Raw genomic sequence first — 18,453 nt, forward strand, 5'->3', positions numbered from 1 at the left:
GAGGGTGCGTAATGAAGAAAACGAAAATTGTATTTGAGGAAAGGAAAATACGCAGTAACTGTCTAACGTACCTCGGAGGACACCAGTCGAAAATTGTATTTGAGGAAAGAGAATTGCGCAGTAACTGTCTGACATATTTCGGTGGACACCCGTCAAAAATTCGTGCGCAGTGACGTCACGACCATTTTGACCAGTCTGAAACGCGGACAAATTTGCTAACACGTCTTGTTCAGGACAGTATGAGCCATTAAGTAGTAGTAGTAGTAGAAAACTTTTATTGAGATCTTTTAAGAGATTCGCGGATTCGAAGCCTCCGTCGTCTTTCGTGGCGCCGGCGACTTGAGGCTTCTCTTCAGCAAGGTTGGGCCCCTAGTCCAGGGCTCCACTGAGTCGCGCTGCATCAGTAGCGTGCCGCACTAAGGCCCTTTGGGCCGCGAGCTCGCTGCTGGTGAGCCGGCTCTCCCATTGCTCCGCACTCGGGAATTCGTGTTGGTGGAATGCTTTATTTCGTTCGCACTCCCATGTGATGTGGTATAGTGTGGGTGTGTCGCCGCACCAGGGGCAGTTTGCTCTGTATTGTGTTGGTGACATCTTGTTATAGATGTACAAGTTGGGGAAGGAGTTTGTTTGTAGCCTACGCCAGCCGACTGCTTCCTCCCTCGTGAGGGCTTTGTGTGGTGGTGGGTACTTGAATCTAGTCCCCCTGTATAGTTGTAATGTCTCTGTGTATCCCCCCTCGCATGCTAGTAGCTGAAGCTCCAGAACATCTGACATGCCTGCTCGGTATGTAAGCCCTCGAGCTAGGCTGTCTGCTCTTTCGTTCCCCGCTACGCCTGCGTGGCCTGGGACCCAGATTATGTGTTGTATGGGTGTCTTCTCAGCAGAGGCTGCTGCCCCACTGATTATCCTGAGGGCCATGCTGCTAATTCTGCCCTTCGTATAGTTTTTACACGTGTCTTTCGAGTCTGTTAAGATGTTTAGGGATCGGCCTTTCCTATAGCCTTCTGCTACCGCCAGCGCGACGGCAATTTCCTCGGCCTCCGTTATGCCCACGACCTCCACTGAGGCGCATGTGGCCATGTCTCCTGTGCTGTTAACTACCACCGTAGCGGCTAAGCACTTCCCTGCGTGTACGTACATGGAGGCGTCCGTATAGACTGTGTTCTCTGATCGGCCTAGCCTCCTTTCTATCTGCTCGTTAAAGAATTTCGCCATAAAAGCGGCGGCCAGTTTATGCGAAGGTAGCAGTTGCCCCTTCTCTAACGTTGCTATTGTCGTCCTTGCCCCCGCAGTAAGTTCCTTCGCCGCTTAATAGGACGATTAGCTATAGACAGGAGATAATTGAGGGGCTTTATCCACGATCTCTCGCCAGGCCTGTGTGGAAACCCCACATCATATGCCGTCATTTTTGGATCGTATTCTGCTATGCGCTCCGAGCGAAGACGCTGGCAGACGAGACGCTGACCCGTCTAATACAGCCAACACTGCCTTGTGGTTGGGCCTTTGGTTTGTCATCATGAGCGTTCGACCTCAACGCACGTTGCACACAGAAATGGCAGGCGTGGCTTCGAACGATGGTTTCATAAATGCTCAATCCACAAAGATCCGAGTGAAACAGTCGGGTACTCGCTTCGAGTACTTGTATTGAGCTACCCTCTAACCTGATTAAGTGCCTTAGATGAAATTAGAAATCGCATGGCGTCCCCCGCAACGGCGTACGACGAACGGTTAGGTCACAGTTTTAATACAAAAAATTCAGGGGGGCACTTAGTTGACCTAAAGTTCGGTGAGGCTGTGTTGCTGCTCGTGTCACTTGTGTGTTAAGATGTTAAGCTTCGCCTCTATAAGAGTGAAACGCGACTGCGACTGCGAGCGGCACAGATGCCTCGAGTAAGCAGCCACCGAAGCTGTGCCGAGCAGAACGGAGGAGCCAAGTATTCAGGTCTGCGTTCAGGTACACGATGCTAGTGCGTTCTATCCAGGGAACGCCGACCTGCAGGCAGTGCGATCACAAAGAACACTAGCCCGTACTGAGGCGTTTAGATCTGAAGTAGCACAGCCATCCACGAATCACAGATGCCAAATCCTTAGAGTCGAGACTCCCCAGCCAGTGTTATCCACGGATTCTCCTGACGTCACGGTTTTTCACAAAGGGGCTTGGTAATCCAGTGAGATTTCATACCAATGGTTTACATATGATGTCATGTCGGAAGGTCAGGATAGGATGCTTCCTGGAGAATAAGCAGTGACGTCACGCTTACCAACAGAGGGTTAGAGGGAAGAGCACCAGGGTTAAGCACCTTCACACTCTCTACGTCTTTCCTCATTTCCTGCTTCTGCTGCCTGTCTCTTCCTGGCTGGAGCCCTGACCTCTAATCTCGTCGGCTCTAGATATTTCACTTCATCTCTGTCAAAGCATGCCAACTGCCACCATCGGGTTCCAAAGGGACCAAGATCAAATGCAGATGGCGGTTGGATACCCTCCCCACCCCGCCCCAATTCCCCATAAGAAAAAAAAATGGCTTTCAGCTGCTTTAGCTTCGCTTCGAGGTTTTTTTTGCGCGTTTTATCCTTTCTCTTCGTAGAGTTTTTCTTTGAACAAAGTCTTCAGGGACCAAAATTCACGAACATAGCTGTCTAAAGTCTTTTTCCTTGTATATTTTCAGGCACCACCCCAGCAAGCAAATGGATGCCTCAACAAGAAATGTAATCGTGTTTTTCGTGCATTTCTGTAATCTTATTGATCGACTCTTTCATTTAATTTCTGTTTGTGGTGCGGAAGAGGCACATTTTTTATTCATTGAAACGTTCGAGCTTTTGATTTCTTGTTAAATTAATTTATATTTAGCACTTATTCATATGTTTTTTAAGAATGTCTTATAAAATGTACCAGAATTCTTCTCAATAACCACTGGCTACTCCAGGTGCACTAAAACAAAAAGTACCATGGAGCCGCGGTGCAAATTAGAAATTGTTTATAATATTCCACACTACAAAATGGGGTGAAATCACATATCCCAGTATCAAAACAGAACTTCGTAATAAATCCCCCCACTCTTGATCAGGAGGTGCACGCGCCACACTTATATGCTTTTGACAGTGTACGTGTTCGTGAAATATACGCCTCAACATAAATGTATGCAGTTACTCCCACACGCTGCTATTTCGCAACAGTTTAACACTAGGAAGAACTGCTTTTTTAATCAAATACTATGTGCTTAGGATTCTGTACTATATTGCAGGATATCCAAGGAAAGATTTTTTCAACTTCGGGGTTAGCTCGACATCCTAATACCACAAAATTTCCGGACATGTCCAATGCGCAAACCAAAAATGAGATTGCCTGGGGTCCCACAAAAGAAAGTGAAACGGGGGATTAAGGGACGCTTGATATTTCTGGACACAAGACAACACAAGCGCTAGTTGTCAACTGATTCTGTTCTTAGAAAATCCACGTATTTATAGGGAACGATCGGGTGCCAAAAAGTGTCAGTGGTCAACGTGCTAGAGCGATGGCGCCTCCGGATACAAGAACTTCAGTGCCTTGGACGGAAGATAAATATCTGGTTTACTTACGCACGAATGCCCTTCCACATGCTTAAGAAATGCTTCCAGTATCTCTCGCTCCAAATTTACAAATATTACACGTCTGCTCAAACAATGGGTATGGACTTTGTTATTTCGTTCACAACATTTGCAATGTGTCACTAAGTGTCCAGGGCCTGATATAGCCGCGGCAAGAGTCAGGCTTCATGAGGAGAATATAGATACATTGGCTAATATGGCCGACCTAACATTTCCTGCTTGATGACGTAACTCTATAGACCATATCGTACAGGACATGGGGTCGTCGTTGCAAAATACGGCTTTCGATCTTTGATGTAGTTGTATCCTTCATAAAAACTTCAAGCCTATCATAGCGAAGGCTACGTTGGGCCAATCCTGCGTTATGGCTTCCATCGCATTGACGAGCAAACTGTTCGCAGCTTTTATGCACAAAGGGTTCATGCCTCCCTTCTGTCTCAATAGAGCGGCAAAAAAGAAACCCCTAGACGCAAAAAAAAAAACACTTTAGAGACATTATAACAACGAAACTTCTCCTACTCTCTCTCAGCGCGGTAATTGCGTAACATCCCTCAATTCCTGAACGCGGAAGGCCATTGTCTACAGTATTCTCGCAGGCTTTCAAAATTTAATAACAGCACGCTGGTATCAATGTCCCTGAAAGTGGGATACACGTTAAGACAGCGATAGCTTGTCCCCGGTGTTTTCTCACGATGCTAATTTGCCTTTTTGACAAGGCATTCGCGTTTTACTCGAGATGCACTTGTTGAAAACTGCCATTTCCACATGCGATGGGCAAAACAGTAGACTTACTCTTCTGGACCGGTCGTGCTTGGGACCAGGGCTACCCGCCGCTCTTTTTCCCCGCATTAAAGTCGCTTCTTTGTGGGATTGCACCCTTTATGCTCCCGATTATAGCCTGAGCAGGAAACGGCCCTTTCTTCCCATTACTTGGGCAGTGGCCCATTGAACACTAGCGACCCTGCAGCCCCTCTCCAACTTCTCCATTCGCATTTTCCATTTCATTCCAACTTCTCCACAGGCATGTTTTTACAACTCCTCTTTTAACCAACTTCGTATGTGCCGAGGTAAACGGTAAGAGAGCCTCGGCACATATGAAGTTGGTTAAAATAGTAGTAGTAAAAACATGCATGTCTAATGCAGTAAATAAGTCACGCACATGCCTCATGACAACAAGTTTCAGTAATCTGATTGATCGCCTTCGGGAAGCGCGTTACCCGAGGTAGCTCGTAGTAGCAGTAACCGAAAGCATGCGCAGACAAAGAAAAAGCACAAGGTTGACAGATAAAAAGGAAGGTCCCAAAACAATTGAAGTAATGCCGTGTATTCATAGGCTATCCCACTGCCTCAAAAAGATTGGATAGAAAATTGGAGTTAGAGTTTGCATGTCAGCCCCAGAAAAGTTGTGGAAGCTGTCACTTGGAGACAATTACAAGCAGGCTCTTTCCCAAACCTACATATACTAAACAAAATGCACCCTTCAATTACGCGAACGGATGTCCCTGGTGCGACGAAAAACCTACACTATACCACATCACATGGGCCTGCCAAAACATAGACGTGGTCCCCAAAATACAAAACCCGAGTGCGGAGCAGTGGGAGACTCTGCTGTCCAGGGACCGCTGCGAAGACCAACAAGGTCTGGTACAGCGAGCTCAATGGGCGGCAGCGGCCAGCGGAGCCCTGGACTGAGGGCAACCGACCACTGATTAGAGGCAGACGACTTCGACAGAGAAGGCTCCTGGGGGTAGAACCAAGACGTCTCTGAAGATGCCCCCCAAACCGAAGTAAAAACCATTAGTGTAAATAAAGTTTTCCCTTCCTTCCTTCCCGCCTGTGTAAGGACACATGTCCCGATGAGCAGGAGAGGAACGTCTGCTCTGTACGGCGCCTGAACCGCTTTGTAAATTGCACCGATAACGTTGTTTACAGGTTGCCACTTTCATGTGGCATACTCTATATTGGACAGACAGGCCGGTGCCTGAATAAGCGACTCAGCGAGCACTACAGAAACGTTAGAGGTGATAGGCCAGGTAATTCGGCTCGTCACTGCCGTGGTCACATCTGCGCGCCTAAGTTCGATGAGTGTTCAGTAGATGGAAAAAATAGTGATCAAAAAACGAGGGAGATAATTGAAGCAGCGGCGATGGAAAAAGAGGAATTGGAAAATTGCGTTAGGTATCCTTCGTTGTCATTATCAAAAAAATACTTAGCTTTCTTGGATGCAAGGCAGCGGGCGATAGTGTGAAACGTGCTCACTGCTTGGTGGCTTCCATTGTGTTTTTTCTCATTCCTTGCACGTCATGAACTTGACAAGATAATCATTGTTAGTCATCTGTACCTGTCAATACGTGACCTTTATAAGGTTGTCCGCGAATAATAAAGATCGTTCAGTGTATGTTTAGCGCTTGTGTTATCTCCCTTTAATATTGTGCTCTATGGATCCTTATCTTGCAAAGCATCGTGCTAACTAAGGATGCAGCTCGGCAACAATGCTCTACCTCGCAGAATGGTCCCACGTCATCGGTCACCGGTGAACCTCAACACCTGACGGCTCAGGAATGCCGCAATGCTAGCAGGCGAAGGCAACGCGCCGAGGAATCGCCGGAAAAACTCGCGCACCATTGCTAACGCAACTAACCCGGTTGAACAGGACCCAAACCTCTGCCGATTTTTTTTCGATACTGATACTCTCATACTTTCATTTTTGCCAGGGATACCGTACACAGATAGAGAAAATGAATTGAACTATAGTATCGAAGAAGGGATATTTCAAATGCCTGTCTGCAGCATGCAGAACGAAGGGTAAACAGAAAAAGGAGGCAAAGATTTAGAAACTATAGAAAGTGCGCAGCGCTCCAAGCTACTCAGAAAGCTTGCGTGCTAATTTGTCATATCGGAGCACGTGGCCGTAATTCAGAGAGGCGGATGCGGTATTGCTTTATGTCCCTCGACATCTGACGTTCTTCAGTAGCCCTGTCCTGTTTCGTCCTTTGGAGCAGCACACACACTCTGCCCAATGTCCGAGGAGCCGGACGAAAATTTCCACCCGCTCAGTGCTCGAAAGATCTCAATAATGCATCCTATTTGGTCGCAGCCCGACAGTTTGTCATGGAAAGGTTTCCCTTGGAAAACGTTTTATTTTTCAATACCTTCGCCGTCCGTCGAGTCGTAAACCTGAGCTGTTCGTTAAATGCACAGGCTGCATTTGTTTCTTCACTGCGACTTGATAACGTGACCCGTAATTCCTCTCCGGAGCCCCGCATAAGTGCAGCAGTGTGCAAACACGGCTTGGCCAGCTAAATTTGTCTCCAGGGGGGACCGGGTCGTCGGTATGGGAGGAAAGTTCAATTTTATAGTGCGTCATGACCTCAGGCTCAACTTTCCTTAGTTGAGATCTGTCACCACCGCCGCATGTTTGTTTCTTCACTAATTGTTATTTTTTTTTACTGAAATATTTTTATTGATTCAAGCGCTTCCGATAAAACACAACACTTAGACCCAGAACTGATGAACATCAGTGATCAAGTCCCAAAAAACCATGTGTACTTAAAAAAAGCTCAAAAAGGCAGGAGAAGGTAGAGTTGAATCCTAACAAATCAGGATGTGAAAACCGAGCCCGAGAAAAGAACAGTCCCGCGCACAGCTTTTCTTCATTTTTCGCTCTATGGGGATGTTTTTATTAATCAGCCATACCAATTTCGTTTCAGCGCCGCATACAATCACCTTCACTTCATGATGGCGCTGATATCGAGGTTTTAAACCCCAGTGATCACAGCAAAATGTGTCACTGAATGAACCAGCGGTAGATCTCGCACGAAAAGAGGGCCACAAGCGTTCGCATGGCTCTGTATAGCTCTATTCATCTCGAAGTGCAACGCTAAGGCATAGAAGTTGTGCACCGCAGATGCTTCTACAAAAATGAAGCCAACACAGCATCGTATGTCCTATCGAAACGTACATTCGTTTATTGACGACGAAATCACAATTGGCTCAAGACACTGCTAACACAACAAGAGAAAAGGATTTCCAGAGCTGTCACGAGCTTTTTACTATGAAAAATAATAGCGCAGCAAGAAATAACGCGCCATCATTGACTGCTGAATGCGAATTAAACAGGCTTGCAAGCTAATCAACAATTTTGCCATATAAGCTGCAACATAAATTGGTGTCTTCTCGTAGTGCTCCTTCTTTTCAAGGTTGAACACCGATCCGGAGCCGCGCAGCTCGATGAGTTCGAGCAAATCCCTGCGCGTGGTGGCCGACAGGCCGGGCTGAAGGAATGCCTATCGCATCCGCTGCACCAAGGTCTGCATCAGGTGGGGAGCGTTATGCTCGATCACCTTGCCGGTGCTCCTCAGAACCGACCGCGAACACGCAATCTGTGAGAAAAAAAATACAGCGGTGGTTAGTGGTAAGCGCGGGAGGGCAACATTGAGGACGATATCGCATGACGCTTAGCACCCTCACTGCTAAGACCTGCTTAGCAGGGCGGAATCACTTAGGGTAAAAACAAAAGCCAGCAAATATAGCACAGTGACTAACAGGGGCTTGTGGTTTTTTGCAGAAAGCGGCCAGCAAAGTTTTAAATTTATACCCACAGGGGAACCTCGTCGGTGAGTTCTTTATAGATAAACAATAGTAATGACCCTTAAATGTACTGTCTATCTTGTCGTTGATACTTTACTAGATTATACAATTTCTCGGGTACGTTAATTTATTTATTTTATTTATTTACAGAATACTGGAGACCCTGAAATGGGTCCAAGCAGAAGGGGCAAAAGCACAAAAAATAAAGAGGCGCGGCAGATTGCAAGCACAAAACTAACACAACAGTAATAAAACATAGTAAAGAACAAGGAAAAAAACAACTCAGCAATTATGAATAAGTAATTTTGTTAATGACATCGATGCTGTTTACAAGCTCAGGCGAGAGTTCATTTATTCGATTTATTGTGTAAGGAAAAAATTACTATTTAAAAGCATTGATTCTAGTCCTGTAAAGTGTTAGTGATTCCTTGTGACGATGTCGTATTAGTCACGTTGTGATCGGCTTAAAAATTAAATCTAGGCTCATTGAGAGTGTTTTATGTTTGAGTAGAAAAAGAAATTTCAATCGTGGAATTTTTCTTCGTGTTTGCAAAGCCGGTATGTTGTTTTGTGCCGTAAGAGTGGTTGGAGAGTCATTAGAACGATATTTATTAAAGATGAATCTAACACTCTTTCGCTGGATCATTTCCGGTGCCTCAATCTTATGTTTTGTGTAAGGGTCCCAGACGGTGCATGCGTACTCACGTTTCGGTCTGATGATGGATGTGTAGGCTAGAAGCTTTGCACTAGGATGACGCACATATGTTGGTTATATGTTTGTTCCAGCTAAGTTTATTGGTCACAGTAACACCAAGGTATTTGCATTTGCATTCGTTAACTTCCTCAAACGAATGATTTGGAAGGGCATACGGAAATGATAGGCTACTTTGTTTATTGGTCACTTTCATAAAGACTGTTTTTTCATTGTTAAGCTTCATCTCCCATCGACTGCACCATGAGTGAATGTTGTGAAGGTTAGATTAAAGATGACTTGGTCTTCGTAGGATCTGACTTCATGAAATAAAACACAATCATCGGCAAAAAGGCTGATTTGCACTGGTTCACTATTTACATACACAATGTCATTGATGTAGACCAAAAACAGTAATAGTCCGAGCACACTTCTTTGCGGCACGCCAGAAGTAACCGGAAAGTAATTGGAACAATGGGCATCAATACTGACGAACTGGGGCTTACTGACGAATAAGAGCTTACTGAGAGCACGATTTTCCCATCAGAAGATGCGAGCGAGCCGCGTTGCGTGCACCAATGCACCATTCATTATGGCGCTGAGGGCACCATCTTGATTCAAATAGATACACTCGGCTTGATTAGCTTTCCCAGTAATGATTAAGGTTGCCTACTTCTGCAGAGCATCCGAGGTTTACACTAATGATTCAAAATCGAAAGGTGCATTTCTGGTGCCGGCTTCTTCAAGAATAGGCACTTGAATGTGTTACGAGCCCTAACGTATTAAGGTATTCTCTGGTGGTCTATTTAGGGCATTACTTCAACGAAGCCACACGTGTGGCACATAGGACGCAGGCGCGTTCCATGGTTTTCCGTGTGTTGCTTCTGCTCTGTATGCCGTTCGTGCGCTTTGTTTTGAAGAACTCTCTGAGGAGTGCGGACCGGACCGCGTTCTGAGCGCTCGCAGTGCCGCCGAAAATCACTGCTGACCGTCATGTTAATTTCTGTGCACCTATTTGCGTGATTGGACCAAATAATTTTATGCGATCCCTCCAAATTCCTTGAGAGCAGAGCATTGGGTTCCTCACAATTCTAGCCGCCGCGGTGGCTCAGTGGTTATGGTGCTTGGCTTCTGACTCGAAAGTCGCGAGTTCGATCCCAGCCGCGGCGGTTGAATTTCTTTGAAGGAGAACTTCTAGAGGCCCGTGTACTGAACCCCAGGTGGTCGAAATTTCCGGAGCCCTCCAATACGGCGTCTCTCATATCCTTAGTCGCTTTGGGACGTTAAACCCCAAAAAACTAACCCACCAACCAATCACAATTTTAGTTTGTCACATTTTTAGACACCCACGAACCAATCACAATTGTAGTTTGTCACAATTTTAGACACCCTTAGGACTCGTTTCATTCCTACGCGGCGCAGTGATCATTTCCAACTGCTTGATTTCACGTATCCTGCTTGAGGACACCGGTGGTTAATAATGGCTCTGAGAAGACTTATTGATATATACTTATAGACCTTTACCTCTTGTGCGTTGTTCAGCGAAGGGGACTGCAGAATGTCGTGGCAGCAGTCGCACAGCAGCTGGGCCCGGATACAGCGTGCTGCTCGCCATGTCTCCTTCTCCGCTGCGACGCCGCAGTCCCAGCAGGAGCTCCGCCAGGGAGGACACGAGAGCCGTCCTGCTGCGCGGCACCCGCTCGGGCCCCTTCAGCGGCCGAAGCAGCTGGTGCCGCTTGTCGAACCAATCGGCGCAGGTGCCCAGAAGAATGTCCGGAAACTTCTGGCCGCTTTCTTTCTGCGGGTGCCAGGATGATGCGCAAAAAAGAAATTAGCTTCATTGCTTGAGTACGATGAGAACACATTTGTATTACACTGCCAACGCGGTCCGGCTTTCATTATAGTGCATTTAGTATGCCTGAAATTGCCCATAACTAACAATGATAGAGGCACGGACGCCCGAAAGCCAGATTCAAGCTGCGCATATTGAAATGAACTTATGCCATGAATAGAATTGAAGAAATCTGGCTCAGGAGTCCAAGGGTTTATTACGGCCAGCAACGAGCAGACGAAACGCCACAACTACGAAGCCCGAGTGGTTTCCTGATCATCTTTACTGGTGATCGATAAAGCGTGCTTTTGTTTGGCGCAGTTGTTTATAGATTAAGCCCACTCTAAATAATAAGTAAGACATAAATAACGAGAGCAAAGCAGTAGTCAAAATATGAATTCTGCTACGGACGGCAAGGACACCAAGTACAAACGTCATGGGTAAAGACAATCACATAGGTACCGCGTAATCTGACGTATTCTCAACATCATTATACCTTGCTATGTGCTGCTGTAAGGATAGCGCACGATAGTCGACCAGAATGCGGACTGCATTGGTCACGCAGTACGAACAATGAACAGGAGGGAAAAGCCGGCTTACCGCGATTAAGAAGGTGCAGAGTTGAAAAGCTGGCTCGTCATTCTGAGTGCCCTTTGTGGCTCTTTGGCATAGAGCCTCAACCAGCTCCGTCAGCTGCTTGGTGGTAAGGGCGTTCAGATCTGCGTGCAAATAGATGTGTAAGGAACCAAGTGCAATAAACCCGCAACAGTCGTTTGTCCAATCGCTCTAGCCGACATAAACTGTTCTCGCACCGAAATCACACGCGCTGTAGCAACCACGCTTTAGGCACGGTCGCTAAGGCACGGCATGCATTAAGCACAAAAAAGGCATCTCCCTCTGGTTTTCTAATACGGCACCTATAGCAGTCCATGCAAGCAAATATCGTAATCTCCGATTCCCACCTGCCTTTGCCAAGCTCCCTGAAATTCCACCCTTCCCTGGAAACCGGCCTCCAACTCTATCAGAGAAGTTGTTTCCGGATAGAATTATAGTACGTTGGACTTTCTAAGGCTATGCGACCAGATTTAAATATTCAAAACGGTGTCCTTGATGTGGGCTCACGGGAGGTGAACTCCACTCCAGGCTGGGTGAACGCGGCCGAACGCTTTCTCACCTTGCAGCGCCCTCTTGATGAGGCCCTGGACGTGCGAGGGGGCACTCGCGGACTCTGGCTCGTCGCGAAAGGCGCACTTGAGCTGCCGAAGTGGAGGGCAGCTGCGCAAGTCTTGCGTAGACCACGCCATCGAATAGAATACCTTGAAGAAGACACCAGAGCACTACATTAAGAAACGACTGTCAGATCTGGTGTGTGCAGGATGTCATGCCATTTTGTCATGTCATGCCTTCCAAGTCTTTAAACCCCGGTGCTGTCAATAAACCAGCCCCGCTGCTTTTAACTGTAGGTTGAAGCCCTTTGCAGAGAAGAGTCACCGTTCAGACGTTTCCTCCTCATTGTCCTTCTCGTGGCAGCGGGCTGAGTATGATTTAGTCCGCAAAACTCTTGTCCTGGCCTTTAATGCCTTATCGTTGTAAGCAGGAGTTGTCGACAGAAATGTCGCGCTTTTCAATTGGTCAAAGCGGTCATGACGTCAGAGTGCGTGAATTTCAAACAGGCCTATTGTACTTTGGCTAGTAACCATGGAACCAATTAAAGGGATCGTATAGTGATCCTCCAAGTAAGTGGGAATGAGTTAAGTTAATTGCTTAATTACCCAATTAACTTAATTAACCTTTCTAGTCAGGCCAGATAAATGAATAAAACCGAGTAGGAAATTGTTCGAGTGCGGGAATCGAACCCCGGTCTCCGGAATGCGAGACGAGCATACTAACCACTCCGCCATGGCAGTTTTTTTTTCTGTATTTTCGAGATTGACATGAAAGCAATAACAACACTTCAGCTGCACTTGAGCTGCTACGGGAGAAGTTAAAATTTCTTAAATTTCACTAGATTAGTGTTACCCACTCAGGTGGATCACGCTGCGCCCGGTAACATTCCCGCAGATAAACAGCACTTTCAACAAAGTTCTCACGTGTACTACGAGTGCTTATATCCGAATGCCTTACTTGCATTCGCGTTTTCCACAAGCTCGATGGTCCACAATGAACAAAGGAGCTTATAGTGAATACGTTGTGTTTGTTCATTCCCATCTTCCTTCGCGTTACGGCGAGGTTCTGGTGTCCCCCGAGGTATGCGAGACAGATACATTTCCTTTCCTCAAAAAGCAATTTACCGACGAGCAAGGCGTAGAACCAAACGGGCCATGCGTTCTATGGACTCCCTGGCAGCGTTGCAAGACGCTGTCGCTTTTCATTCCTAGAGGCGAAGCTTATCATCTTATCAACACATCAGAGACAGAAGCAGCAACAACGCGCCTAAGGCTTTCGCCTCACCGCACTTTAGGTCAACAAAGAGCCCCTCTGAATTTTTTTACTTTCCACGCTGACGTAGCCCCACGACGTGGTACTGGGGATTGTGGAAATATCCACATTGCTGCGAGGCTGTTTAAGGTAGTGAGTTTTTCTGGCATCCACCTGAGCATACCCGTGCAACAAAAACGCCCCCATAATCCTCAGAAAAGCTTAATTAAAGATACTTCCCCAAGACCAGTCTTCCATGGATTTCTTCAACAATCACACAAACTTGTAATGATAAGCACAGGTAATCGGCCCGATATTGCCAATGAATTTCTTTACTCTGGCCCTTTGTACGACCGACCTTCGGCATATATTGGGTCAATTACGTGTTCTGCTGCGAACTTTACAGTTTCTTTCATACTGCCCCCCCCCCCCCACAGTTGTTTTATATTAATTTCATCCTAAGCTATATTGACGTCATAGCTTATGCGGACTTCGTCCTGCTGCGCTGGTCAGACGCTTTATCCCTGAAATTTTATTCTACCCCAACCTGTGCCTAGCATCGCGCAGCACACCGTCCGTGCCTCTTGATCATCATCAAGAACGCGGGTACCGTTCTGCTAGCTAGGGTGATGTTTAATTACAGCTGCGCAGATTATTCCGTGTAATCCTCTCTAGAAAACACTATGCCTAGACAAAAAAAATCAAATTCATGCTGTGCATCCCACTACACTTCACATCCCCCTCCACCTCACCGGGGCTTCCTCCTCAGAGTGAAAAAAACTCCGCCTCTCCCGTAACCAAGAGTAGAGTAAGCATGAAATATTTACAGGCATAACACGAAGCGTACGCGGACACGACGAGACGCAGGCCCGACAAGAATGCATATGCAGCGCGTTCGAACTGTCTAAAGTGCGCAGAGGCGAAAGCGTTTTCCGCACCACATTTAAATCTGTGGCTTTCCCCATAACCGAGAGTAGAGTAAGCATGAAATCAAGGACAATGCAGAAGCGTCACCACTGGATTACGTCACACATAATTGATAACGAACTAATGACAAATTACTAACTAGTGGCTAAATACCGATTAATGACTAAATACTAATTAACTGCTAATTAACAACGCTTAAGCTTCGCCTTTAGCAGTGGAACGCGACAGCGTGTTGTAGCGCTGCCTGCGGTCCACGGAACGCCACCAGCCGTTCGGTGCGATTCTTTGCCCTTCGAAAGCGACGCCTATCGAGGAAAGGAAATTACGCAGTATTCTCTGTCATCTCGGTGGACACCCGAACCGAACCGTACAGGAAGGGAGGAACGCTACCACCCGTTCGGCGCGAAGCTATCACCGCTTTTATGCCGGTCCTGTAGGAGGGCTTAGAGAGTCTGGTTAAATTTCATTAAATCTCGTCGGTGCCCGGATTCTCTCGTTTCAATGCCCGGATGAGTGGAATTCAGTGCCCGAAAATTGGCTCTCGGTCTCGTCGTGACGTCACCATACTGCAGACAATGGGAGCTAAAAGCATTTCATGCTTAAAAACAAATGATCCCCTCCCAATGATGAACGCTTTGCCCAGAGAGATACAGGTCCTCTTGTCAGTACATTGGCTAGCAGACTGAGGCTGAGCAGTTGCCCATTCTGGAGTACCGCGGTGGTCACTTCAGCATGGATCTGCAAAGCTTAACACTTTAAAGCGTACAGCGGCTCTTTCTTCGCCTAAGCCTAAACATCGCAATAATTACTGTGCGAAGCCAGCCGTGTAAAGGACAGAGGTACATACCTCGTTGTGCTGCTAGGTCTGGTCCTTTCTATCTATCGTAGGGCGCTCTGGTCCTTGTCGAGTCCAAGCACGGGCACCACCGCTGCAGGAATGTCGTGGCACTTCTCGGTTTCCGCACCGAGCGACGGTCTGATGATGATGATGTCCTCAAGCTGAATGATGACCCATCCCCTGACGGCGCGAGCCCTACTTGGTCGTCAGCTATGCGCCACCTGGCAATACTAGGGGGCATTATTCCCCCTTATGAAAGAGAAGAGCGCTGTCGACATAACAAAAAAAAATACTAGGAACTTTAGCAGATAAAGTGGTGAAAGCCGAAAAAAGCCTGTGTGCTGCATTCTGCAACTCGATTGCTCACATTATTCTGTTGGTGCATTAATTAATCTTTGCCTTTAGGAGTGGAACGCGACACCGTGTTGTTACGCAGCCAGGGAGTCCACGGAACGCCACCACCAGTTCGGCGCTATGCATTGGTGGTGGTGGACAACGTTTATTTGCTCTATTTTACAATATTTTTTTTTTGCGGCTTCAGATGGACTCTTACATCTTATCATCAGGGTCGGTTCCTCTAGTCCAGGGCTCCGCTGAGGGTAGCTGCCCTGCTTGCATGCCTTACTAGTCCTGGTTGGACTTTCAGGATGCCGCTGGATAGCATCCTCTCCCACTGTTCCGCACTCGGGTTTTCAATTATGGATAGCTTGTCTATTTTCTCACATGCCCATGTGGTATGGTATAATGTTGGTTTGTCTCCACACCACGGACACTCGCTCTTATACTGGGTGGGGTAGATTTTACTTAGGATGTTTAGGCACGGGAATGTTCCCGTTTGTAACTGTCGCCATGCTACGGCGTCTTCTCTATTGAGTTGTTTGTGTGGGGGCGAGTATTTTCGTCTGATCCCACTGTAATAGTTGAGAATGATTGTATAGCTTTGGGCTACCGGCTCGGGTTCCTATGCGGGGTCGGGAATGTTGGATGGTCGGTTTGTTGCGTACACTCGAGCTATCCTATCCTCCCCCTGATTTCCCGTAATGTCGGTATGTCCCGGCACCCAAACTATCACGTGTTTTGTTCCCCTTTGAACGCAACGCTTTTTAAGGCGGAAGCCTTTATTGCCTCATCGATGTGCGCAGTTGTTGTCGACAGAAATGTCACGCTTTTCAATTGGTCGAAACGGTCGTGACGTCAAAGTGCGCGAATTTCAAACGGGGCCAATTGTACTTTGGCTAGTAACCATGCAACCAATTAAAGGGATCGTATAATGATCCTCCAAGTAAGTGAGACTGAGTTTAGTTAATTGCTTAATTTTCCAATTAGCCTAATTAACCCTTCTAGTCAGACCACATGAATAAATAAACCCGTGTAGGAAATTGGCCGATTTCGGGAGTAGAGACGAGCTCGTCGGGCATTCTCGTCGGGGTGCGAGACGAACATGCTAACCACTCCACCATGCTAGCTCGATGGTTTGGAAAGAATAAAGGCGCGTCTAGTGACTCCGGTGTCCTAGTTCTCTCCCATCTTCTCCCCTTCCCGTTACGGCGAGGTTCAGCTGTCCCCCGAAGTATGCGAGACAGATACATTTCCTTCCCTCAAAAACCAATTTACCGATGAGCCAGGCGTAGAACTGAACGGGCGATGGCGTTCTATGGACTCTCTGGCACCGTCGCAAGACGCTGTCACGTTTCACTTTTGGCGGCGAAGCCTAACATCTTAAAAACGCATCAGTCACGCAAGCAGCAACGTCGCGCTTAAGGCTTTCGCCTCACCGCACTTTAGGCCAACAAAGTGCCCGCGTGAATTTTTGAAGAAAGGAAATGGCGCTGTAATTCTGTCATCTCGGAGGACACCTGAACCGCACCGTACTAGAAGGGAGTGAGTGAGTGAAGAAACTTTATTTCCGCCAGAAGAGGAACCGTGCCCCTCCGGGTCCGCACGCAGGCGTCCTGGGAGGGGCAGCGTCGCAGCTGGAAGAATACCAACGATACAGTCGCGCAGCTTCTGCTGCCAGGCGGGTAGCGTGTCGTTGTATGCTAAGGTCGGCACTTCTGAGTATGGTCTCCCATTCCTCTGCATTATTAATTGGAGTGAAAGAAGAAAGAGAAAGAGGAGGGCGTAATGAAGAAAATGAAAATTGTATTTGAGGAAAGGAAATTACGCAGTAACTGTCTCGCATATCTCGGTGGACACCAGTCGAAAATCGTGTTTGAGGAAAGGAAATTGCTCAGTAACTGTCTGACATATTTCGGTGGACAACCGTCAAAATTCGCGCGCAGTGACGTCACGACCAATCTGAAACGCAGACAAATTTGCTAACACGTCTTGGTCACGACATTATTAGCCATTAAAAACTTTCGCCTTAAAGCCACGGCCAGTTTATGCGAAGGTAGCAGTGTCCCCTTCTGTAACGTTGCTATTGTCGGCCTTGCCCCCGCAGTAAGTTCCTTCGCCGCTTAATAGGACGATTAGCTTTAGAGAGGAGATAATTGAGGGGCATTATCCACGAACTCTCGCCAGGCCTGTCTGGAAACCCCATATCGTATGACATCATGTATTGATCGTATTCTGCTACGCGCTCCGAGCGAAGACGCTGGCAGAGGAGACGCTGACCCCACGTCTAACACTGCCAACACTGCCTTGTGGTTGGGCCTTTGGTTTGTCATCATGAGCGTTCGACCTCAACGCACGTTGCACACAGAAATGGAAAGCGTGGCTTCGAACGATGGTTTCACAAACGCTCAATCTACAAAGCTCCCAGTGAAACCGTCGGGTACTCGCTTCGAGTACTTGTATCGAGCTAACCTCTAACCTGGAAGTGGCTTATATGGAATTAGAAATCGCATGGCGTCCCCCGCAACGGCGTACGACGAACGGTAGGGTCACAGTTTTCATACAAAAAATTCAGGGGGCCACTTTGTAGACCTAAAGTTCGGTGACGAGGTGCTGCTCTAAGAGTGAAACGCCTCAAAGAGTGAAACGTGACAGCGTCTTCCAACGCTGCCAGGGAGTCCACAGAACGCCATCGCACGTTCGGTTCCACGCCTTGCTTGTCGGTAAATTGGTTTTTGAGGATAGAAAATGTATCTACCTCGCGTACCTCGGTCGACACCTGAACCTCGGCGTAACGGGAAGGGAGGAAGATGGAACCGTATTCACTAGACGCGCCTTTGTTCATTGCAAACCATCCAGCTCGCATGGCGGAGTGGATAGCATGCTCGTCTCGCACTCCGGAGTCCGGGGTTCATTCCCGAACTCGACCAATTTCCTACTCGGATTTAGTTCTTTATGTGGCCTGATTAGAGAGGTTCATTAGGCTAATTGTGTGATTAAGCAATTAACTAACCTCACTGCCACTTGGAGCATCACTATGCGATCTCTTTAATTGGTTGCATGGCTACTAGCCAAAATACAACCGTTTGGACCGTTTCGACCAGTTGAAAAGCGTGACATTTCTGTGGACAACTCCTGCTTACAACGATGAGACATTGAAGGCTTCCGCACCTGCAGTCTATTGCATTTTACCTGATTTCCAGAGGTTTGTACGCTATAGAGAGGCGTGGTAATGCA

General features: G+C 47.3%; 1 protein-coding gene across 1 annotated transcript; it reads right to left on the reverse strand.

Annotated features, from left to right (window-relative positions):
- Nucleotides 1–7,744: 7,744 nt before the first annotated feature.
- On the reverse strand, nucleotides 7,745–15,064 carry LOC149370379 (uncharacterized). The gene is made up of 5 exons (XM_089561374.1): nucleotides 14,890–15,064; nucleotides 11,872–12,013; nucleotides 11,298–11,416; nucleotides 10,391–10,664; nucleotides 7,745–7,967 (listed from the first exon to the last, which is right to left on the reverse strand). Exons 2-5 carry the CDS (start codon nucleotides 11,999–12,001, stop codon nucleotides 7,915–7,917), a joined length of 576 nt encoding a protein of 191 aa, XP_089417500.1. The 5' UTR covers nucleotides 12,002–12,013; nucleotides 14,890–15,064; the 3' UTR covers nucleotides 7,745–7,914.
- Between the last annotated feature and the right edge of the window lie 3,389 nt (nucleotides 15,065–18,453).

This window comes from Amblyomma mixtum, chromosome 1 (assembly GCF_055824585.1).
Source record: "Amblyomma mixtum isolate Tamu chromosome 1, ASM5582458v1, whole genome shotgun sequence".
NCBI lineage: Eukaryota > Metazoa > Arthropoda > Arachnida > Ixodida > Ixodidae > Amblyomma > Amblyomma mixtum.

Coding starts and splice junctions, on each gene's coding strand:
- LOC149370379 (XM_089561374.1), bottom strand. CDS start 12,001: ATGGCGTGGTCTACGCAAGACTTGCGCAGCTGCCCTCCACTTCGGCAG. Junction 10,665..11,297: donor TCTGCACCTTCTTAATCGCG/GTAAGCCGGCTT, acceptor TGGCACCCGCAG/AAAGAAAGCGGCCAGAAGTT. Junction 7,968..10,390: donor CGCTGAACAACGCACAAGAG/GTAAAGGTCTAT, acceptor TTTTTCTCACAG/ATTGCGTGTTCGCGGTCGGT.